This window comes from Thalassophryne amazonica, chromosome 9 (assembly GCF_902500255.1).
Source record: "Thalassophryne amazonica chromosome 9, fThaAma1.1, whole genome shotgun sequence".
In the NCBI taxonomy this organism is placed as follows: Eukaryota; Metazoa; Chordata; class Actinopteri; order Batrachoidiformes; family Batrachoididae; genus Thalassophryne; species Thalassophryne amazonica.
The window spans coordinates 56,541,195-56,566,502 of NC_047111.1; the positions used below are offsets into that span (position 1 = coordinate 56,541,195).

The following is a 25,308-nucleotide window of genomic DNA, read 5'->3' on the forward strand; positions in this document are numbered from 1 at the left end:
TGGTTCTGTCATTGTTGGAAGCATTTCTTGAAGGCCTCTTCTGGAATGGTGTCCCGCTGGGCCGTTGCATGCCAAAAGATGTCTTCTTGCAAGTTAAATAGAGTCCCCTTTAATGATGTTATGATCTTGTGGAACAGTCAAAAATCAGAGGGAGCCATGTCAGAAGAACAGGGAACCTGATAAATCACAGCAGTGTTGTGTTTAGCCAGGAAAGTCTGAATCAGGTGGTGCAGAATAGACGAGACTTCCAGACACAGTTGCTTCTGCTCAGTGTCGGCACCGTTGGCATGAAAGTCCATGATATTCTCTGCATGTCCAAATCCTCCATCAAACTGAAATGTACCAAACCTGTGTTTATGCCCACCTCGTAAGCAAGTTCTTGGATGGTGACACAATGGTCATCCGTGACCAAAGTCCATAATCTGTCAATAAAGGTCATTTCAGCTTGTGGATGGCCTACCAGAATGAGCGCCATTTCATGTTTCTTTATATTTTAAGAAATATATTTTGTCACTTGTTCCATATCAGGAACATTTCAACATTTGCTGTGCAGAGAACCTTGTAAATACAGATGCACTTCAAAATGTTCAGTGATGAAGCTGAACACCAAAACCTGAAGTCCAGAAGGAAGAAGAGAACATCTCACTCACTCACTCATCTTCAACCACTTACTCCTATTTAGGGTCACAGAGGGCTGGAGCCTATCCCAGCAGTCATAGGGCATGAGGTGGGGCACACCCTGGACAGGAGGCCAGTCTGCCAAAGGGCCAGAAGAGAACATCTCTGCTCTTCAAAATGTGAGGAAAATGTCTCCAAAAACTCCATCAAGAGGACAACGCTGTGGAGGAATCCTTCATCTGGTTAAATGTCCTGAGGGTCCAGCTCACCTGTAGTCACTCTTTGAAATAAAACAAAGGCTCTTTAAAGAGCCACTATTTTATTATCTGAAAATGCTGTTTCCTTTTATATTTTAACTTTAAATGAATGAATCATTAAACATGTCCATGAAGTCAAAGTTCAGTCATAAACACATTTGCACAGGTAGAAGACCCGTCCCTATTGTGCACAATTTCAACTCATTCACAATCACAAGAATAGTCAAATTCATATTTTAGTAATTATTCTCTCGATTACAACATTAAAAACAATCACAGTCAATGAGGATGTAATTAAATGTTGAAATGACTAAATTAAAAAAATTATTTCATCATGAGGTTTATGTCACACTGAGAAATCCTAATTAACAGACACAATGCAGTCATTGTTGCATCATCTCCCATTGTGTTTATAATAAATATTTAAATTTGTTTACGGTGTCTTTTTTCCTGGCTGAAATGCAGATATGAATGAATGAAACTACCAGACCTTAAAATGCACATATTATATTTCATGCCATTTTATTTGTCTAAAAATAAATGTCTAAGGTTCATTATCATGTTAATCAAAAAATCATGTCATCTGAAACAATGGATTTAATTTACAGATATACAAAGATTTCTAAAGAATTTTTTTTTTTTACGTAAAACCATTTTAATTATAAGTTTTCTAATGTAAGAAATGTTTTTTTTAATTCAAAATGTAAAGTAATTAATCTTGAGGTTAAAAAAACATTTGTAAGGATTTTCTTAAGAAAATTGCTGTGTATAAATTAGCAGTTCTGATGCTCCTCTGATAGACATTTCTGCTCTCTGTCATCTTCCGTGTTTTGGCTTAATGTCTTGCTTTTATTGCAAGCGTGAAACTATGTCACACCACGCAGTGGTGAAAGTTGTAATAAGTTGAACTTTGACTGTGGTGAGTTTGACATCAAGCGGTGGAACGTCACACAAGCAGCTTTTCACACAAAGGCACGTCGCACTGCAACGTGGCATTCGCATGATGCGTCTTTGAAAATAATGGGTTTTACATTACATTGAAAATAATGGGTTCTACAGCGATGCTCACCACATTTCAGTCTTACCTTAAGGCTGAATGCTAGCAACTGATGCGCTCTATGGGTGGGAAAAAAATTCACACATGTGCAAGCAGGTTGAGCAAAATAAGTATTTGAACACCGTGCGATTTTGCAAGTTCTCCCACTTAGAAATCATGGAGGGGTCTGAAATTTTCATCTTAGGTGCATGTCCACTGTGAGAGACATAATCTAAAAAAATATCCGGAAATCACAATGTATGATTTTTAATAATTTATTTGTATGTTACTGCTGCATCCCCTACCAACCAGCAAGAATTCTGGCTCACACAGACCTGTTAATTTTTCTTTAAGAAGCACTCTTATTCTGTACTCTTTACCTGTATTAACTGCACCTGTTTAAACTTGTTACCTGTATAAAAGACACCTGTTCACACACTCAATCAATCGCACTCCAACCTCTCCACCATAGCCAAGACCAAAGAGCTGTCTAAGGACACCAGGGACAAAACTGTAGATCTGCACAAGGCTGGGATGGACTACAGGACAACAGGCAAACAGCTTGGTAGAAGACAACAACTGTTATGATTATTTATTAGAAAGTGGAAGAAACACAAGATGACTGTCAATCTCCCTTGGTCTGGGATACCATGCAAGATCTCACTTTGTGGGGAATGGATGATTCTGAGAAAGCTAAGACCTACACAGGAGAACCTGGACAATGACCTGAAGAGAGTTGGGACCACAGTCACAAAGATTACATTACTAACACATGATGCTGTCATGGTTTAAAAGCCTGCAGGGCAGCAAGGTCCCCCTGCTCAAACCAGCACATGTCCAGGCCCGTTTGAAGTTCACCAGTGACCATCTGGATGATCCAGAGAAGGCATGGGAGAAGGTCATGTGGTCAGATGAGACCAGGATAGAGCTTTTTGGAATCAACTCCACTTACCATGTTTAGAGGATGAGAACAACCCCAGGAAAACCATCCCAACCGTGAAGCATGGGGGTGGAAACATCATACTCTGGGGGTGCTCTTCTGCAAAGGGGACAAGATGACTGCACCGTATTGAAGGGAGGATGGATGGAGTCATGTATTGCGAGATTTTGGCAAACAACCTCCTTCCCTCAGTAAGAGCATTGAAGATGGGTCATGGCTGGGTCTTCCAGCATGACAATGACCCCAAACACACAGCCAGGGCAACTAAGGAGGGGCTCCGTAAGAAGCATTTCAAGGCCCTGGAGTGGCCTGGCCAGTCTCCAGATCTGAACTCAATAGAAAATCTTTGGAGGGAGCTGAAACTCCAAACCTGAAAGATTTGGAGATCTGTATGGAGGAGTGGACCAAAATCCCTGCTGCAGTGTGTGCAAACCTGGTGGAAAAACAACAGGAAATGTTTGACCTCTGTAATTTTCACAGGAGTTGAAATACTTATTTGCAGCAGTAACATACAAATAAATTATTAAAAAAAAAAAAAATCATACATTGTGATTTCCGGATTTATTTATTTTTTTTTTTTTTTACACAGTGGACATGCACCTAAGTTGAAAAATTTCAGACCCCTCCATGATTTCTAAGTGGGAGAACTTGCAAAATCGCAGGGTGTTCAAATATTTATTTTCCTCACTAATATATATATATATATATATATATATATATATATATATATATATGAAACAGATGAGGACAATGTTATTATTAGCCCCTTGTGAAATCTAATGCTTTATTCAAAATTTTTCATAGTGCTTTTTTTTTTTTACAAGGAATTTTAAACACAGCATTTCTAAACATCCTCGTTTTATTTTGGATGCTGACATTACTTTACTGGATGGTTAGATTATTTTATTTTATACAAAATAACAGTTATTTCACAAAAACTACCAGGTTCAAAATTATTAGCCCCTTTAAGAACTGACATTTTAGTTAAACCATAACACAAACCACTTTGGTGCAATGAAGTGCTTTAAATTTGTAATGCTCAAAGCTTGTAAAATCAGGTTAAAAGTGAGGGTTATAAAAAAAAATTCAGTAAGGGTTTGAGCTGTCACTTGAGAAAGCATAAAAAAACAAACAAACATCAGTTTAGACGTGAGAAAAAGAATTATTGATGCTATCAAAGTAGGAGAAGGATATAAAAAGTTATCACAGCATTTAAATGTGTCAAGAACTAGAGTGAACATATCAAGAAATTGAAAGAGAGCCACACAGTACAGAATAGGCCTTGTAGAGGTAAGAAGTGAAAGATTTCAAAGACTCTGGAAAGAAAGTGAGAGATGTGTTGAAAGACCCCAGAACAACTGCCAAGACACCAGTGAATGGCAGCCAACTGCAAGAAGATCAAGGTCAATACCAGAAGACCATCAAATCTGCAGGAGCTTGAGAGATTCCCCCAAGAAGAATGGGCTGGGACTTCTCAGAAGATGTCTACGAGTTGTTGGCTGTTACCCCACAAAAAAAGATACACAAGTGACTATTAGCATCAGGGGGGCTAATAATCTTAACCCTGGAAGTTTTTGTTTTTGTAAAATCATTTTAATTCTGTGTGCAAAGTAAAATAATGCAAGCATCCAAAATAAAACCAGGATTGCTATGTTCAAAATTCTTTGCTCTGCTAAAATAAAAAGCAATTTAAACAGCCAGCTCAACATTTTACCAGAATAATAAAACTGTTAAACCAGTAGATTTAACCAAACCTCAACCAAGAGTTGCATTATGGGTAGGTGAACTTTTCACAACTGAGAACAACATGAGGAAGTAATATGAAGGGGGGGGGGGGGTTTACAACTAGAGTGCTTTGATTAGAGAGAGTAGCGTCAACTCAGAACATGGTGCCATTTTGGGTTCAACTGCACTGAACTACTGACCTTTAATGTTTTCAAAAAAATTTTAAACCATTTAGCCACATACAGCGACACATCCGGGTACAGGTTTTATCAAAATAAATATAAAAATAGTTAAACTATCAAATTTACATACATTTACAACTTATGATGATTTATTTAATTAATTTAAAGCCTGATATATGAAACTGCTGTTCTGTAACTTTGTGTCATGCAATGACGTGCTTGACAGTTTTAAAGTTCTCTGTCTCTGGATTACGCTTTATTCTGGACCAATGTAACCCTCAACAAGCTTTTCTTTCTACAATCATCACCTCCAAATCAAAGGTAAGCGGTACATTTTCCTCTTTTACCGACTTTGTGCTATAAATGTGTGGACTTTTCTGAGCCATTCATCAGCATGCACGCTATATAATATGATGGGAGACAAAGGATTAAAAGCAGAAAAGTGTAAAATCACAGCCTGTTGTGTCTGATTTAACAGGTGTACGTCAGGCTGTGACTCAGAGCCTGAGAACGGTTTGAAGAACTAAACAGTCTGACTTTTAATCACAGAAATGACTCCCTTCCCACTCTGAACTTTAATTTGTACCTCTGCAAGTCCAGACTGCTCGGGTTTTAAATGGAAATACACTGCGATCCGATGGGAGCGATACGTATGTAATGGATTAGTTACAGTCAGGAGGCGCTGAACATCTGTGGGGAATCCTGCATCGGGACATGCGTCTCATTAATGTAAGTAAGTCCCTTGGGCTGCTCCCTTGTTTGCACTCGGATCGCCACAGCAAATCCAAGGTGGATCGGCATGTTGAATTGGCACAGGTTTTACGCTGGATGCCCTTCCTGATGCAACTCCACATTACATGGAGAAATGTGGCAGGGGTGGGATTTGAACCCGGAACCTTCCGCACTGAAACCAAGCGCATTAACCACTTGGCCACCACCGTCTCATTAATGACCGGGTCAAAATTTCCTCTGAATTTTTTTTTTTTCTGCCAAATGTAAGTGATCCATTATCAAAATGTTATCTGGGTGCGCACTGCAAAAACTATAAAATATGATGAGAGACAAAGGATTGAAAGCAGCAACGTGTGAAATCACAGCTTTTTGCTGTGTCTGATTTTACAGGTGTACGTCAGGCTGCGGCTCCGAGTCTAAGCATGGTGTGAAAAAAATTAACAGTCAGACTTTTAATCACGTAAACGACTCTGTTCCCACATGCGAGGCTTTTAATGTAAATAAATTGTGATCGGACAGGACATTTTATCGGATGTGAGCGAAAAATCTCCTGTACAAAATCCGTTATACAGTAGTGTTCAGAATAGTAGTGCTCTGTGACTAAAAAGATTAATCCAGGTTTTGAGTATATTTCTTAACAAGACCAAGCATTCATGATATGCACACTTTTAAGGCTATGAAATTGGGCTATTAGTAAAAAAAAAGTAGAAAAGGGGGTGTTCACAATAATAGTAGTGTGGCATTCAGTCAGTGAGTTCGTCAATTTTGTGGAACACACAGGTGTGAATCACATGTCCCCTATTTAAGGATGAAGCCACCACCTGTTGAACATGCTTTTCTCTTTGAAAGCCTGAGGACAATGGGACATTCAAGACATTGTTCAAAAGAACAGCGTAGTTTGATTAAAAAGTTGATTGGAGAGGGGAAAAATTATACGCAGGTGCAAATAATTATAGGCTGTTCATCTACAATGATCTCCAATGCTTTAAAATGGACAAAAAAAAAGAAAACGTGGAAGAAAACAGAAAACAACCATCAAAATGGGTAGAAGAATAACCAGAATGGCAACGGCTCACTGATCAACAACAGGATGATCAAAGACAGTCTGGAGTTACCTGTAAGTGCTGTGACAGTTAGAAGACGCCTGTGTGAAGCTAATTTATTTGCAAGAATCCCCAGCAAAGTCCTCTGTTAAATAAAAGACATGTGCAGAAGAGGCTACAATTTGCCAAAGAACACATCAACTGGCCTAAAGAGAAATGGAGGAATATTTTGTGGACTGATGAGACTAAAATTGTTCTTTTTGGATCCAAGGGCCGCAGACAGTTTGTGAGACGACCCCCAAACTCTGAATTCAAGCCACAGTTCACAGTGAAGACAGTGAAGCATGGTGGTGCAAGCATCATGATATGGGCATGTTTCTCTTACTATGGTGTTGGGCCTATATATCGCATACCAGGTATCATGGATCAGTTTGGATATGTCAAAATACTTGAAGAGGTCATGTTTCCTTATGCTGAAGAGGACATGCCCTTGAAATGGGTGTTTCAACAAGACAATGACCCCAAGCACACTAGTAACCGAGCAAAATCTTGGTTCCAAACCAACAAAATTAATGCCTCACAGATGTGAAGAAATCATGAAAAACTGTGGTTATACAGCTAAATACTAGTTTAGTGATTCACAGGATTGCTAAAAAAAGCAGTTTGAACATAATAGTTTTGAGTTTGTAGCATCAACAGCAGATGTTACTATTATTGTGAACACCCCCTTTTCTACTTTTTTTTAACTAATAGCCCAATTTCATAGCCTTAAGAGTGTGCATATCATGAATGCTTGGTCTTGTTGGATTTGTGAGAATCTACTAGTACCTTGTTTCCCATGTAACAATAAGAAATATACTCAAAACCTGGATTAATCTTTTTAGTCACAAAGCACTACTATTATTCTGAACACTACTGTATACAATGTTTATTAAATGGAAAACGAAACAAAATCTTTTGGACTTTTTTCGTCTGGTGACTGCGAGTATCTGCTTTATATATCTGCTTTACATGGGACTGAACAATAAATTTACCTCTCAATGCTTTGGTGATGATGTCGGCTTCCATCCCACACAGCTTTCCTTCTGTTCGGATCTGAAGGGAATCTGTACATCTTGAAGCCCTTGTTGTGTCTATTTGTGCATCCAAATGCACATCAACCTGCCATTTTCCAGCAAATAAAGAAATAAATATCTGGATTTGCATGCAGACACATTAACAGCAAACACTATTTTGAACCCAAGATGGAACCATGAGTCACATGACTGATTTTTTTTGACTCATCATGTCGCCACTCTCTCTAATACAGGCACTCTAGATACAACATGGCAGTACATGGCTATACTGCAAATAAGCTCCAGAAGCTCTACGACACAGACACTAACACAATAGGTACTAACTCTAAAAATTACTGACACCTCACACCAACCCACCGAGGGGTTGGTGTCTGGTTTAGTCCCACCCTTGCTTCCTCCATTTTGGCCCAGACTGGGCCACTGTCTTCTGGACATTGCACAGTTCCCACTCCCTACTTACCCTGCTTCTCCACCCGGAGCAGCGCACTGCATACATATGTACAGGCAGACGATGAATGACAGATGGATGAAGGTTGGAAGAAGGCAAGGAGTGAAATGACAGACACTGATATTAGTATGTTAGTGTCTTTTCATATTACAGTGCAGCTCGCCAACACAAAACAAGAAACTGCTATGAAGCTACTGTTATTTTACTGAAAAAAAAGTGGGAAAACAGCCTTGTGAATGAGTGCAGTGCATGCTTACGAAGAGAGGACGATGGCCACAGCATCATTAAGGACACACTCCCCAAAGAGCAAAGCATACAGGTCCACATCTACCTTGAGCTCATGGAAGATAGCCAGCACTGTGACTGAGACACACAGGTGAAGAAGAAACTCAAGAGAAGTTGCACACAAAGACTGAAATAAGGAGCACAGAAAGGTCCTAAAAGAAAAAGACAGCCCAATGAGCTGTCACTGTGAGAAATACTTATTTCATGCAAATAAACATGGGAACCAAACCTTCAAATTCACAAGCATTACACTGTATTATTTCCTAATTAAGCAATTTTGTAAATGTAATTTCTGTACCCACAAATAACAAAAGTTATTTCAAAAAATAATTTAAAAGTATAGATATTCATTGAAGTGACTGAAATATATTTAAAAGGTGAATAACTTAAGGTTGGAAATAAAAGACTCAGTCGAACCAGACAGAGGCTTTTGACATTCAGCAGATCATTGTGTGAAAGGAGGACACAATAAGATAAAGTGCAGACTACTTACAGAATGTATCTGCATTTGCGTGAACAGAAGACACAGGGAGGTGTATAAAGCTGCAGAAGCTCAACCAGAAGAAATCATGTCGATGTGACTAACTGCACCTTAAACAATTATGTATTGTGAACTCAGAGCCAGTGAAGATATTAAAGAAGAGCAACAGAAACATATTAGCAAATGTTTCATTACAATTTTTTTTGTTGTTGTGGTTAAATGGTAAATCGCACTTTACAGTGATGCCTACATTGACCCATTCACACGTCAATGTCAGAGTGCTGCCATGCAACGCAGCTCACAACACATCAGGAGCAACTTGGGGATTACCACACCTGTTCTGAATTCATCATCAATTCAGCATCCAACAACAATCAAGCAGATACGTACAATAGTGTTCAGAATAATAGTAGTGCTATGTGACTATAAAGATTAATCCAGGTTTTGAGTATATTTCTTATTGTTACATGGGAAACAAGGTACCAGTAGATTCAGTAGATTCTCACAAATCCAACAAGACCAAGCATTCATGATATGCACACTCTTAAGGCTATGAAACTGGGCTATTAGTAAAAAAAAAAGTAGAAAAGGTGGTGTTCACAATAATAGTAGCAGAGTTTGGGGGTCGTCTCACAAACTGTACGTATGCGGCCGTTGGACCCAAAAAGAACAATTTTACTTTCATCAGTCCACAAAATATTCCTCAATTTCTCTCAGTTCTCTCAGTTGATGTGTTCTTTGGCAAATTGTAACCTCTTCTGCACATGTCTTTTATTTAATAGAGGGACTTTGCGGGGGATTCTTGCAAATAAATTAGCTTCACACAGGCATCTTCTAACTGTCACAGCAATTACAGGTAACTCCAGACTGTCTGTGATCATCCTGGAGCTGATCAATGGGTGAGCCTTTGCCATTCTGGTTATTCTTCTATCCATTTTGATGGTTGTTTTCCGTTTTCTTCCACGCGTCTGTTTTTTTGTCCATTTTAAAGCATTGGAGATCATTGTAGATGAACAGCCTATAATATTTTTGCACTTGCGTATAAGTTTTCCCCTCTCCAATCAACTTTTTAAAGGTGATAGAGAGAGGTTGAATGGGGCATTAATCCTTGTTCTGTGATGTGATATGTATCCCCCCAAAAAATTGGTTGGGTCTGTAATGGCTCAGAACCTTCCTAAAAGGCTCTCTGAAACAGCTATGTTACTATGCTGGATTTAGAATGCGTCGTTTGCCCTTAATGGCGTCGTTTCTGAGCTTATTTGGCAACCTCATTATGAAATGCACGTAGGTGTTGGAGCTGATCGGTTGCCGTTGTTTGATTGGCTGCCCTTGCTCTCACTGAAAAGAAAGCACTCCCACTTTATCGGCTAACTCGCCCACCAACAGGAAGTCAGCCAGAGGCTGACTGTGACATAAAGTCCAGTCACAAAATAATAATGACAATAAAAAAAACGATCCGAAATAAATTTAAAAACAAATTTAAAACAAAAGAAAATGTGATACTTACAGGCTGTACTGATTGCTAGGGTTGATTTTGTCGCAAAGTCGGAACTGACCCTCTACTGAGTATTAAATGCCGACTGAAGCCAGCTCGAAATTGTGCAAGGTTTATGAAACAGTCCTCCGTGAAATGCGCAGAGCAAAGAAATAGTCGGCGGTTGTATGTACTGGGAATGCGGTTAAAAATGAATAAAAGCCATTGATCGCGTACACTGCTTTCCGTGGGAAGAATATGTAAAGATCATAGTCCGCTATGACAGCCTGGGAAGGCACACCTGTAGCTCGCCATTGCTCCACTTCCAGTGGTAGGAATGGGTGGGCACAACCTTATGAAAAATCAATTTCGAAGGGGTGTGTGTGAAAGGGGGTGGGTGTGGGTGTGTGTGTGGGGGGGGCTATTGGTGAAAATGTGACGCAATGTTTCCCTCAAACACAGATTGGCCAATTTTCTGGCGGCAATTCAAAAAAGGAGAAATACTTGAAACAGAGGTTCTGACACTTGCTGGCACTTTGTGTGTATTCCCCACAGCGGGGAGACTCTGAACTAACACCAAAAACATGAAAAAGATGATTTTGATTCTCTATCCCCTTTAATCAAACTACGCTGTTCTTCTGAACAATGTCTTGAACGTCCCATTTTCCTCAGGCTTTCAAAGAGAAAAGCATGTTCAACAGGTGCTGGCTTCATCCTTAAATAGAGGACACCTGATTCACACCTGTTTGTTCCACAAAATTGACAAACTCACTGACTGAATGCCACACTACTATTATTGTGAACACCCCCTTTTCTACTTTTTTTTTTTTACTAATAGCCCAATTTCATAGCCTTAAGAGTGTGCATATCATGAATGCTTGGTCTTGTTGGATTTGCGAGAATCTACTGAATCTACTGGTAACTTGTTTCCCATGTAACAATAAGAAATATACTCAAAACCTGGAATAATCTTTTTAGTCACATAGCACTACTATTATTCTGAACACGACTGTATATGGGGCATTAGGGATATTACATATCCATCCATTCACACTCGCCACTGTGAACTGTGAATCGGTTTCTCCCTTAGATATGCCTGTTGTTAGTTCTTTGAGACCACGGGTGACTTCCACTCCTATCTCCAGGCCGAAATGCCGGGCTTAGTGATAGGGAATTCCATCACTCGCAAAGTTAGGTTACAGACGTTGGCTGATGTTAAATGTATTCCTGGGGCCAGAGTTCCCAACATTGCCTCTCATCTTAGGGTGCTGACGCTGTAGAAGGGTAGACAGGAAAAGGTACATGACACCAGATACAGCCACATAGTTATTCACGTCAGTGCTAATGATGTCAGAATGACGCATTCTGTGGTCACAAAAATAGACATAGAGAGGACTTGTGACCTTGCCAGAAAGATGTGTCGGCATCAATTAATAGTCTCTGGTCCCCTCCCTTCTCAGGGTAATGATGAGGTGTTTAGCAGGCTGATATCATTAAATTGGTGGCTGACGCAATTTTGTAGAGAGCAAGGCTTTAGTTTTATTGACAACTGGGCATCGTTTTGGGGCTGCCGTGGCTTGCTGATGCCGGACGGCCTTCACCCTACTGGGGAAGACACCGCCATCTTGTCTGCAAACATAGATAGAGCTCTACAGAGAGGATAACATTAGGACTTTACAGCAGGTCACGGAGCAGGTGTTTAGAGACCCTGCAAGGCTTATGACGAATGTGGGTGTGGAATCCATTAGCTTAGCAGGGAAATTAGTGCAGAAAATCCACTATGGTGACAGTGCAGTTTATGTGGCAGGGAGGTAAATTTGTCCAGATGAGACTGTGGCCTGTTTCCATAGACGTATCCATAAAAATCAGAGGGATATGAAACCCTGGAAAGGTCAGACATGGAAAAAATTTAAATCTGTACCCACAGATTAGAAATCTCAGCCCGTGGATTTGGGAAAAGCTCCCTCAAATTTGTAAAATGTACCCAGTTTCTGCAAGCCATCTATTCATGGATGTGCGTGGCTGTCACTGACTTGAATGTGTCACTAAGCAGTGTGTGTGTGTGTGTGTGTGTGTGTGTGTGTGTTTAAGAGGAAGTGAAAAGGTTAAGTGTATTTTTTAATGTCTGGGGGACACAGCTGCTCCATAATAAAACCACCTGTTTTTGTGCTAAATGTGAGACACAAAAGAGCAAGAAGCGTTCTGGCTCCATCTGAACTCTGTTTTTAACATCAAAGTCTAAAAAAATGAACAGAGAACATGAACATGATGGAGCGCAATATTTTTGTTGCAAACGCAAATCTCCGCTTTTATTTTCACCCTCTGCTCGGCTGACAAAATGACAAATGACTTGTGCTGTGATTTCTCCAGTTTAAAATGTCAGCAAATCAGCAGTGGGGAAAGAGTGCATGCGCTCCCCCACTGAGCCACAATGAAAATATACATATATATTTTTTTTTTCCCCCCTGTCTGCATATATAGTAATGTAAGAACCATTTATGAACATTAATACACATATATGCAATTTATTCTTGTAGGACAGAAGCTATGTAGTGCGTGAGTGAATGTGTTGTGCGTTGTGTGACCCCCATCTGCCCTTCCCGATCACCCTACAACATCCTACTCAAAGCCGACTGACAACTTCTATCAGGAGGGACCGACTGCCAAAACAACACAAAGACAAAAACGAAAGACAAGTGGTGAAAGCAATAACTGAAGTGAGACACCGAGGAGACGGGGTCCCACCATAAAACATGCCGGAACAAACCACCACACATGAACAAGCAGTGATGGCGACAGCCTGTTGTCAAGTTAGTGAGCATTCATTCCCTAATCTAGGACATCAGAGTCTTGAACCCCTTGAGAGCACCCAAAAACGAATTGTGGTGTCGGCCACGAACACGTGACTAGCCACACACAGAGACCCAGATCACAGCTACATATCCAATCACTGCTGTGGCTGGTGTGTTGGGCCAAGATAAAAGTACAGAACCCTACCGTAAGACATGGACCACTCCAGCGTGTCGGAAGCCATATGGCCGACCGCAAGCGACGACGGAAAAGGGCCCAGGACACAGGGCCCCAGGAGGAACCAGGCGAAAAAGGGAAGCAGAAGGGCACGGGGCCAGGAAGGGCAGCCACCAGAGCCACAGGGGCAGTATGACGGACCAACAAGGGAGCGGCCCGACGGCATCCCGCAGGACCCCCCAGACACCCCCCAGCTACCAATCCGCCCCCACCCCAGACACCAAGCCCAAGATCGGGAAACCGCCTTAGCAAGAACGAGGCAACATCCCACGGAAACCGTGGCCCCCAAACCCACAGCAGCCATCCACTCCCCCGTGCCAGACTCCTGCGCCCCACGCCACCACCCACCCCCCCCCCAACAAACCACAGGCCCCCAGGCCCCACGAGTCCCAGAGCAAGGCCCCGAGACCACAGCAGAACCGGCGAGGCAGACCCACCCACCCCAGGTCCCAGACATCCACAGCCATCCAGAGCCAACCACACATGCCACACTCACCCTACCTACCAACCCCACCATAATTATTACGGTTAACTCCCTTGTTGTGTGCGACCCCCTAAGTGAGCAAAGATAGTGTTGCATTAAAAGCAGGGCAGGAGACGGCAGGTGGCAGACTGCCGTGGGAGGCTGCGGTACACTGCTGCACCACAGCCTGCCCTGCAAACCCACCACCGCCTGTGACCCAAACTCTAAAAAGTGAGTTTGTTTACTAACTGTGTTGAAATATAGTGTGTGCATTAAAATAGCAGGGCAGGAGTGGCGGATGGAGATCAATCCATACCCAACACCTGGCCGCAGAACTATTTGATCCCTATAATGTGCTACTTAAACCCCAGTATGATGTGCATGTGTATACTGTGATGGTGAAGTGCATTAAAAGAGTGTGACACGTGAGGCCCAACCCCAAGCGGCCAGCAGAAGGAGAGGCGCGGTGCAGGGAGTGGGCCATACACACCGGCCCCTTCGGGCACCGCATCCCAACTCTAGACCCGCGGAGGCACCAGGGAGACCACGAGACAGAGGGGAGGTGGGCAGCCCCGGAGGAGCACCGGAAAAGAACAAGCCAACAGGGGGGACAGGGGGCCAGGCAGTCGGAGATGGGTGAGCCACCCCGCCCGGCGGCCCCAAGCCAAGGAGGCGCGAGATGAGACCCAGGAGAGACAGGGGCAGCCGAGGAGCCAGAGGGAAACAGGCGGGCCCCACAAACCCGGGGGAGAAGCAGGGGCACGGGGGGCCACATGCGATCTGGCCACAGGGAGAGATACCCCCCCCACCCAGGCACCAGACCCCGACCCACCAATGGACAGGCCCAACGTGGATAGGAACGATGGCCATCCAGTTATCCCTGACCCACCGCCAAATACTTGACTTTAAGTGATCAGACATAAATTACAGCCAAGATCCTCAGCACATAAACTGTTTAGATACTTTCTTTACAAAACAGACTAATCTCAGCTGAGCGGAGGCTGAAAATAAAAGCAGACACTTGAGTTTGCGGCACAAAAATTGCGCTCCGTCATATTCATCTTCTGCTTTTTTTAGACTGATGTTAAAAACGGTGTTCAGATGGAGCCAGAACTTGTCACTATGTGCTTCTTGTTCTGTGGTGTGATACATTTAGTCCAAAAACAGGTGGTTTTCTGTTTTATTATGGAGCAGCTGTGTCCCCCAGACATTAAAAAAAAATAAATAAAAAAAATAGATTTCACTTCTTCACTTCCTCGTACACACATGGACGCATGCACACTGTTTAGTTCACTGTTAAATCCATTCCAACCACAATTTCATGAATTATAAAAAAAAATGGGGGGGGGGGGGGGGGGCTGAGCTTAGCATATCTAATTTTGTTAAACAATGTCTGTGCCAAAGGTGGTGTTTTTACCATAAAACGCACAACCGTTTCACATACATGTAGCTTTCTTATGTTTGTCAATGTCGGCCTCCATAATTTGTACTCTCTTCACGTAGGTTTAAGAATGGCATGACATCTATTTTTATTGTATCCAAACACATGTCTAAGCTCCCAGTGACCACCTGCTCTAACATATAAAACTTGTCAAGAGGCCAGTGGACACTCAAGGTTAGTGTGGTAGGACCTACCTGGGTCTGTAGCTGAAACAATGGCACCAAAGAAGAGGCAGTCAGTAAAGTAAAAATCTCCCCTCAGCTGGCCAACAACCTTCATGAAGGACACAAATCCATACATGATCAGCCTAGAAACAGAAAGATTTGTACTAGTCACAAATGCAAGTATGGGTTACCATGAGTCTGAAATTAACAGCAAAAACAAATTAATCCGATAACAGCTAATTCAGCTATGACTAAATAACTTACCCGATAATAAAGCAGGATATAACCGTTCCCATGAAAGCATATGTCAAGATGGAGCCGATATTCCTGAAAAAATGTCTCTGAGACAGAGAACAACAAATATATTTACAGCAATAACAAAGGCTGTACTGTGCTTAGAATAGAGGGGCATAACACAATAAACCTCAAAAAACACAACATAACATAATCAGGTACTGTGAATGAAAGGATGGATACACAATATGCTTACATTGTACAATTTTAAATATTATCACTCATTATCATGTGGCACTGTGTTCTTCAAAGAGGGGGCAGTCTCTGACTTCTTCCCAGTGGATTGTGATATTCATCAGGTACATGATCTGGGTCCTACTCCGTTGAACTGCTTGTGCTGACTGGATGTTTGGTAGGGTTGTGGAGTCCAGTAACTTGTTGCCTATTTTGGTGAGGATAGGTTCACTGGCCTTGACTTTCTGGGTTATGCTGTGATCTTTGGGGAATCAATGGATGTCCTGATTGCAGCACTTGAGAAACTGAGTGAGGAGTTGGTCAGTTGCCCTGGATCAAAGCTCAGATCCAGGCTTTCAATGACATCCTCAACTGAACTTATTTGTCAATTTTACTTTTTTGGCTCCTTCCCAGGTATCTCTAAGACTGAGAGATACCTGGGAAGATCTTTTGAAGTTGACACCACTGCAGAAGAATGAAGGACCAAATGTTTAGGGTTCCAAGTGTTTACAGTCAGACTGTAAAGTTGTGGATTTTGTTCTTTTAACTGTGACCTAACATGACAATTGGATGTCTTTGCCATGAGGCCTCTCCAGTGAATGAGATGAGGTGTACTCATTGATTTCTATTTACTCACTAGATGGAAGACTGTGGTTATCCGCTCATTCGCTGGCTGTTGCCAAAGCGCCACCATCTTGGTTAGCATCCAACAACCAGGTATACACAGAAATTGATGAACATGATCAATGTTTTCAAGAAACACTGACCATTACTGTGCCAGTGCATTTATTCAAACTCAGTCCAACATTTGTACAGCCACTATTTTTCAAAACAAATAGAAAAGAGGATCAGACTATTTATATAACAGACTTGAATGAATTTGTTAGTCCGAGTCCAGATGTTGTGAAGTAAGACAGAAAATAATACCATCAGTTTGTCAACACAGTATGTCTGCCACAACACGAGATACTAGTGTGATCCATAATTAATTTCATTATGAAGTTAAAGATGGGAAATAATCAGGGGTGAAAGTAAGAGCTTCGCGCACTCGCATCATATTGAAGATATTAATATTAAAGTCTGCTCTTAACCCACCTGCAGCTCCGCTTTTACGGAGCGCTTCTCTGAGAAAACTTCAATAAAATAAATAAAATGAAACAGCCACGCCAGCCAGGGTGAGAGCAAGATGATTAAATCATTTCTGGACAAAGTTGAAAGAAATCTGAAAACACTACACTGGAATATGGAGTATAGAGAAATTAATCTCATCTGTGTATATTCTTGTATTACTAGAATACAGTGGGGCCAAAAAGTATTTAGTCAGCCCCTGATTGTGCATGTTCTACTTAGAAAGAGGAGAAAGGTCTGTAATTTTCATCCTAGGTACACTTAAACTATGAGAGACAAAATGAGAAAAAAAAAAAAAAAAAAATCCAGGAAATCACATTGTAGGATTTTTAAATTATTTATTTGTAAATTATGGTGGAAAATAAGTATTTTGTCAATACAAAATTTCAACTCAATACTTTGTAACATAATCTTTGTTGACAATGACAGAGGTCAAACATTTCCTGTAAGTCTTGGTTTGCACACACTGTAGATGGTATTTTGGCCCATTCCTCCATGCGGATCTCCTCTACGGCAGTGATGTTTTGGGGCTGTCGCTGGGCAACATGGACTTTCAACTCCCTCAACAAATTTTCTATGGGGTTGAGGTCTGAAGACTAGCTCGGCCACTCCAGGACCTTGAAATGCTTTTTACGGAGCCATTCCTTTGTTGCCTGAGCGGTGTGTTTGGGATCATTGTTATGCTGGAAGACCCCAGCCACATTGCATCTTCAATGCTATCACTGAAGGAAGGAGGTTTTGGCTTAAAATCTCATGATACATTGCCACGTTCATTCTTCCCTTAACAGGGATCAGTCGTCCTGTCCCCTTTGCAGAAAAACAGCCCCAAAGCATGATGTTTCCACCCCCATGCTTCACAGTAGGTATGGTGTTCTTGGAATGCAACTCAGCATTCGTCTTCCTCCAAACATGACTAGTTGAATTTTTACTAAAAAGTTATATTTTGGTTTCATCTGACCACATGACATTCTCCCAATCCTCTTCTGGATCATCCATATGCTCTCTGGCAAACTTCAGACGGGCCTGGACACGTACTGGCTTAAGCAGGGGGACATGCCTGGCACTGTTTAGGATTTGAGTTCTTCTCTGCATAGTGTGTAGCCTTTGTTACTTTGGTCCCAGCTCTCTGCAGGTCATTCATCAGGTCCCTCTGTGTAGTTCTGGGATTTTTGCTCACCATTCTCATGATCATTTTGACCCAACAGGATGACATCTTGCGTGAAGCCCCAGATCGAGGGAGATTATCAATGGTCTTGTATGTCTTCCATTTTCTTACAATTGCTCCCACAGTTGATTTATTCATGACAATTTGCTTGACTATTGTAGATTCACTCTTTCCAGCCTGGTGCACATCTACAATTTTCTTCCTGGTGTCCTTCGACAGCTCTTTGGTCTTGGCCATGGTTGAGTTTGGAGTCTGACTGTTTGAGGCTGTGAATAGGTGTCTTTTATACAGATAATGAGTTCCAACAGGTGCCGTTAATACCGGTAACAGGTGGAGGACAGAAGAGCTTCTTAAAGAAGAAGTTACAGGTCTGTGAAAGCCAGAAATATTGCTTGTTTGTGGGTGACCAAATACTTATTTTCCACCATAGTTTAAAAATACATTTTTTCTGGATTTTTTTTTTCTCATTTTGTCTCTCATAGTTCAAGTGTACCTATGATGAAAATTGCAGACCTCTCTCATCTTTCTAAATAGGAGAACTTGCACAATCAGGGGCTGAATAATACTTTTTGGCCCCACTGTATACAATGTCAAAGTGACTGTCATGTGACCCAACAAACTGAGAGAAAAAGCATTTCCAATCTATGAATTTGCTCTTAGAGAAAATCCCAGGATGGAAAACCTGATGTGAAGAAAAAAACCCAGGCTAATTAAAACGGGATAAATTGAGAATTATGAAAGTGAGACTTCTAATTGAATCACTAAATGAATAGCGACAAGACAAAGACAAGACAAAACATTCAGGCAGTAAAACTGAAGTCACTACTTTACAGAATACATATCGACACAAAAAAATGATTTTCTAACCTTTATTCAGCAATTTTAGTCATTTCCCCACATCATTAATATTACATATAATGCTCACTTATGAAAGCTCACTCCACAGTCCTTTATCAGCTTGTGGCTGCACCCCAACGCTGCATAAAAAGACATTTTCAGATCACTTTAACCCAAGTTTAAGTCAGTGCATCATTGATTTCTATTTAATCTAATGCCTGACGATGCGTAATAATGCTTAGCAGGATGGCAGCTGCCTGGCAATAGCTCACAGGCTACGTCCACCATCTAGCGGATTAAGTACAAATCAATAGGTGTACTCCTTGCATTGTGAGAGAATATTAACCATGACCATCTGGCCAGGTGACATGTTTCCCTGGAATTATCTAATGCACACCTGTCTCAGTGTTGAGGATCCCAGCAAATCGGGTTCCAGGGTGATTCCATAGTGGAGTGGATGTGGTGAAGCGCAGCACCAGTGCATGTTCCATGACTTGACCAAGTGCCACTATATTTATCTTTAAATCTTAGAATGGCACATTGCCATGCTCTACTGACTGTACGTAGTCCACCCAGCCATAAACAGGTACTGGCGTCAGCTAAGAGTACCCTATGATGGACTAGCATCACAACTGGAGGGATGTCTTCAACTCTTACCTTCTTTACACTCAGAAAGTGGAGAGAAATTCCAGACCCGATGGGCCACTGTTCAAAAAGGATTTATTTTTACATTACTGTAAATGTCTTACCCTCTTCAGACTGTACCCAGCATGGAAGATAATGGGAGGCAGTAAAATGTTGAAAAACACTTCTGGGTCAAAGGTCACCTGAGGACAATAGCAAAGTGTACAAAGTTATGTATTCACATTTGTAAGCCCTGAATTCCCCACTTCCTATGTTAATCCTCCTTCCTTCAGTGTGTGTGTCTGTCTCAGAGTTCATATCTATCATTTAAACTGTGAAGTAGCATAAAGAATTGATACACTTCAAAAAACATACATCTCTGGGTTTTCTTTTGGGTATGAAAACTGTTAGCCACTGCTAGCCAAGTTGATTTGCTGCACAACGATTCCAAAAAAACCCATGAAAATACGCACTAGTACTCATTGAAAATTGCTTGTTAAATATAAACTGTTATTTAAAAAAAAAAAAAAAAAAAACTTTCAACAGTGCTACATCTTAGACAACTCTATTCTGTTTTTAGTGCTGTTCACACTGCACTGAACATGAGTGTGTTGGCTCCTGTGTGCCTCACTCAGACTGTCTGAGCACTGTTGGTTCTCTTTATCACAGTGTGTGTGGTAGGTGGACATTTATATTTGTTCATACTGAGTTGGGTCAGAGTAGACTAAAGATGGGCCCCGAGGCTCCATTTATAATTCTAACAGAATGCTGGTAAACAGTGCTTCATTAAATTATTACAGGCAGCACTTCCTAACACTATAGGATTTTTTTCCAAATATATGGAAATATCAATTTTAATTAAACAGTGGGTTTTTGTTTTTTGTTTTTTTTTTTTTGAAAAATGGAAAATTCCATCTGTCAGCTAAAATATTGTACTATTGTTATTATTATTATCATTATTATATGTGCCATTTTGCCAGAGTTCCGAAACACTAAACAGTGAACAATATTTTAACTTGATTTGTTCCATTTTACTGGATAACTGATGGTTTTTCGGAATTTTACATACCTGATTTATTTATTACGAAAGGTTTATGTTTGGTTGCTTTTAATGTTTGCTCAGTATTTAATCCTTTTTAGGCTGAAATTTGTAACTATACTGGGGGAAGTGCTATATAAATGTTTTACTCCATTTGTGGAAAATATTACCACAATAGCAATGAAGTTTGGCAGGCAACCACAGAACTATAATGTATGTCAATAGAACTATTGTATTGTCATCTTTTGTGTTTTCAACAGTTCAACTACAGACTCAACTGTCAGTTGGTAATTTAAAATGCTGAATGATAAAACTAATATGTTAAAAAACACATGCAATCTGCTCCATTCCTTCATCTCCTTGCCTTTCTCAACATCTCATCATCTTGCACTTGGTGGCCCTTGGCCCGGCTGACTTCCCCCTTTAAAGTGTATTCGAAGAAACGTCCGCTGACATTAACCAGCATAGTTGCTGGACTGGAGTTAACAGCACAGCCTGGAATCACGTTGCTCATGGTTTGGGGTACATGGACCCCAAACCGCAGGATCATACCCACCAACAGACCTTCAAGTAGAGTTGAAGAGAGACAGAAGACAAGCAGATTTTCAATGAACCGCAGTAACTAGTGCAGAACAACAAAGTGAGGCTCCATTCAAAACACAAAACACTTTTGCACAAAACATTTTGATTAGTTCAGAAGCTACAAACAAAAGCTACAAACAAAAAATGTTTTGTATATTTTGAGAGGAATGTGCTACCTCAATGCAAAATAAATCATGGTCTATTAATCAAATTCTAAATAGGGCCTAGGTTTTTGTTGCAGACTGACAAGTGAAAAGCAGTGTTAGTAGTCTGCTCATATGCCTTTTTTTCCCTATGGCACAGGAGAAACAAGAAAAATGCAGGGTATGAAAACAGTTTAACCATATTTCCACAAACGAAAAAATAATGTATTCATGTTTAAATTACTTAATAAGGGAGGTGATGGTCCAGTGGTTAAGCATTGGGCTTGAGACCAAAGGATCCTCAGTTCAAATCCCAGCCTGACTGGAAAATCACTAAGGGCTCTTGTGCAAGGTCCTTAATCCCTGGCCTAGTTGCTCCTGCTGGCTCCAACACTTTTAACCCTAACCCGAGTTATCTTGAGAAACTAGCAGGGATGTAACACTGACCAGCACTGCTTTGGAATTCCCTGCTGCCACCTGCTGATCACGCCTGGGCTTGTTGCAGGGAATGATCTCATCATCACATGCATGAGGGACATTAGGAGCAGGTGCAGCTCAAGTTACACACAGCCTGAAATGAGTTGACAGCTTCTTTCATTTCCAAAGTGACTTAGACAACTTTATTCATCCCACCAGGGGCAATTGGTTTCGGCAGCCTGCATACCGGCACATTAACATACAACAACAACAACAAAAACCAGAATAAGATAAAAAAAATATATATATACACAACATCCATACATCCTCATACCTATACATCTACACCTCACAAAGAATTTAAAAGACGGATAACAGAAGGGATAAAGGATTTTAACAATCGATTCGTCCTGTAGACAGGTGAAACATAACGTCGACCCGAAGGCAACAGAGAAAATTCACCTGCTAGCACATGTCCGGAAGAAGACAAAATACATCTTGCCTTCCTTATCATTTGTTGTTCACAAAAACTAGCTAGGTGAAACTAGAGACTAAGTGGGCTGGTGGCCATAAGCTGTAGTGTTTTGTGTTACCAACAACTAAAATGTTGTCTTCAACAAATCTTTCCTTGAGACATTTACCTGCGAAGATCACCAATCTGCCTTGCACATGTAAGACCAAAACATTTTTTTTTTAAACACCAGTTTTAACCGTTCTGTCAGACCGCAGAAACACTACACAAAACACGCGTTGGTGATGTGTTTAATATGCAATAATAAAACAGAGGGAACATTCACTTATTTTTTAAACAGAAATATCAATGGCATTTCTTACATAAGCAACACTCCTTTTTACAGCTTGTCCCAACTGAGCCAAGGATGTCAAATTAGCAAATCCGTTCCTTTCAGGAGTTTGAAATCTTTACTGTTGCTACATGCTAACAGTTAGCAGGCAGGAACTAGCTTATCGGTCTTACCGTACATTCTTACCGTAGATCATAGCGAGTCCAGTCTCATGCAGGAATCTAAATCGGCGGTGTTTGAACAGCCATATAGTTAAGATTGTGAGCGTGAGCAGCAGGATGAAGATGAGCAGGTCAGCACTGTCCTGCCGGTGGCTTTCCTCAGCTATCCTCTCTGTAGCCGCGTTCTCATTGGCATTGTTGTTATTTATACTGTCCCCGTAACACCTGACAAGCACCACGGCAAACAGCCAAGACAACAACAACAGCACTTTGAACGATTTAACACGAAAAAATCTTCTCATTGTGAATCCGAGACAGCAAATCTTCTTCGGCTTCCTTCATTTAGTGGCTGGTGATATCCGACTGTTCATTACTGCCACCTACTGGACACGTGTAGGTAAGGAGTGGTTGAAAACCACATTTAACACCGTGCAGATCAGTGAGTCGTGAATTTCAGGATGGCCCTGCCCCCATTTTGGACGGCAAAACAGGTGCTTGGTTTTACAGTACAGCAATTTCAATTTTCAATTTATTAATTTATATAGCGCCAACTCATGACAAAGTCGCCCCAAGGCGCTTCACACAATTTACAACACAAATTAATCTAAAATCAAAATTAAAGCAAGAAAAGCACAATAAAAAGATAAAACACAGAAGAATAAAAGGAAATTACAAAGCAAACACAAACAAATTAAATTAATGATAAGACAGTCTTAAAAAAGTGGGTCTTCAGTCTTGATTTAAAAGTCTCCACCGTGTCAGACTGCCGAATAATAGCAGGTAGATCGTTCCAAAGAGTCGGACCACGGTAGGAGAAGGCTCTATACCCCACAGACTTCTTGTTCATCCTCGGAACACACAGAAGCCTTGCGCCCTGCGAATGCAAGGCCTCGCAGGTACGTAGGGCTTACCCAAGTCCGCCAGGTAGGAAGGTGCCAGTCCATGAACAATTTTAGAAACCAACAATAAAACTTTAAAATCCGATCTGGCACAAACCGGTAGCCAATGAAGGGATGCCAGAATGGGAGTAATGTGGTCAAACTATCTACTTTGTGTCAAAAGTCTGGCAGCAGCATTCTGTACCAACTGAAGTCCTCGAATGCTAGACTGCAGCAGGCCAGAAAATAAAACATTACAATAATCCAATCTGGAAGAAATAAACGCATGTATCAAAGTCTCAGCATCAGCCATAGACAGGATGGGACGAATCCTCGCCACATTTCGCAGATGAAAGAAGGCAGTCCTCGTAATGTCTCTAATGTAGGGACCAAAAAACAATGTAGGATCGAAAGCTACTCCAAGATTCCTCACTTTGTCCGTATGATGCACAACACATGAACCAAAATTAAGCGCCAACTGGTCAAAATGATGCCGATGTCTGGCTGGACCAAGAACCATCATTTCAGTCTTATCAGAATTCAAGAGTAGGAAATTACTAGACAACCAACTTCTCACATATATAAGGCAATCTTCCAAGGCTTTTATATGGGCAAGATTACCAGCAGTTACTGGCATGTACAATTGAGTATCATCAGCATAACAGTGGAAGGCAATCCCGTAATGCCGCAGAATATGCCCAAGGGGCACTATATAAAGTGAGAAAAGCAAGGGGCCTAACACAGACCCCTGTGGAACCCCAAATTTATTTTTACCAAGACCAGAACTAGTGTTATTATACACAACACAATAAGAACGACTGGACAAGTATGACGTCAGCCAAGCAAGAACACTTCCAGTAATCCCAGCCTATCAAGTAAAACACGATGATCCACAGTATCAAACGCAGCACTAAGAACCAAGAGCACTAAAACCATTGTGGTGTCCGAATCCATTGCACACAGAAAATCATTCACCACTCTGGTAAGCGCTGTCTCTGTGGAATGATGTTTTCTGAAAGCAGACTAAGGTGGCTCAAAAAGATCATTCTCAGTAAGATGGTCTACAAGCTGCTGTGAGACCACTTTTTCCAGAATTTTAGAACAGAAAGACAGATTTGTTATCGGCCTGTAATTACTCAATACACCAGGGTCAAGACCAGATTTCTTAAGCAATGGTTTAATCACTGCAGATTTAAAACACCCAGGAACAGAACCAGAGCTTAATGAAAGATTAACAATTTCCAACACAGTAGGCCCAAGACTGGGCCACAGGTCCTTAAACAATTTTGTTGGTATATGTGTTGTGAAAGTGTAGTGACACGGACCCACAACAGGGGGCGCAAATGAATGGTCAATAGATGAGCCAAAAAGTAACAATTTAATGTTGTGAAGGTGCACAACGAATACACAGGCAATCTCAGAATATGATTACAGTCAATCCACAAAGGTGACGTGTGGGCAGGCTTGAGGATAGAAGACGTCTGTCCTGAGAAGAGCCGGAACCACACGATTTCCGCCGCCACCGAACCCAGTGAATACTGGAGCCGCCAAGTCCCGAATTCCCAGGTGATCACCGTCCCCGACTGTAGGATCTGGTACTGCTGGCGAAGAACAAAGACAGTCAAGTGTGGGTGTGTGTACACCCCGTAACAACAACGGTGGGAATGCCAC

The 25,308-nt window shown here is 41.3% G+C and overlaps 1 protein-coding gene across 1 annotated transcript in view; it reads right to left on the reverse strand.

Moving 5' to 3' along the window:
* LOC117517155 (sodium/hydrogen exchanger 6-like) overlaps positions 1-23,108 on the reverse strand; it is a 48,239-nt gene extending 25,131 nt beyond the window's left edge. Inside the window, exons 1-6 of the mRNA XM_034178073.1 lie at positions 22,785-23,108; positions 21,018-21,217; positions 19,740-19,817; positions 15,657-15,733; positions 15,423-15,535; positions 8,315-8,420 (exon numbers count right to left, since the gene is read on the reverse strand). Coding sequence (XP_034033964.1) covers positions 8,315-8,420; positions 15,423-15,535; positions 15,657-15,733; positions 19,740-19,817; positions 21,018-21,217; positions 22,785-23,061 — 851 coding nt within the window. The 5' untranslated portion in view covers positions 23,062-23,108. The remainder of the gene's footprint in view (positions 1-8,314; positions 8,421-15,422; positions 15,536-15,656; positions 15,734-19,739; positions 19,818-21,017; positions 21,218-22,784) is intronic.
* Between the last annotated feature and the right edge of the window lie 2,200 nt (positions 23,109-25,308).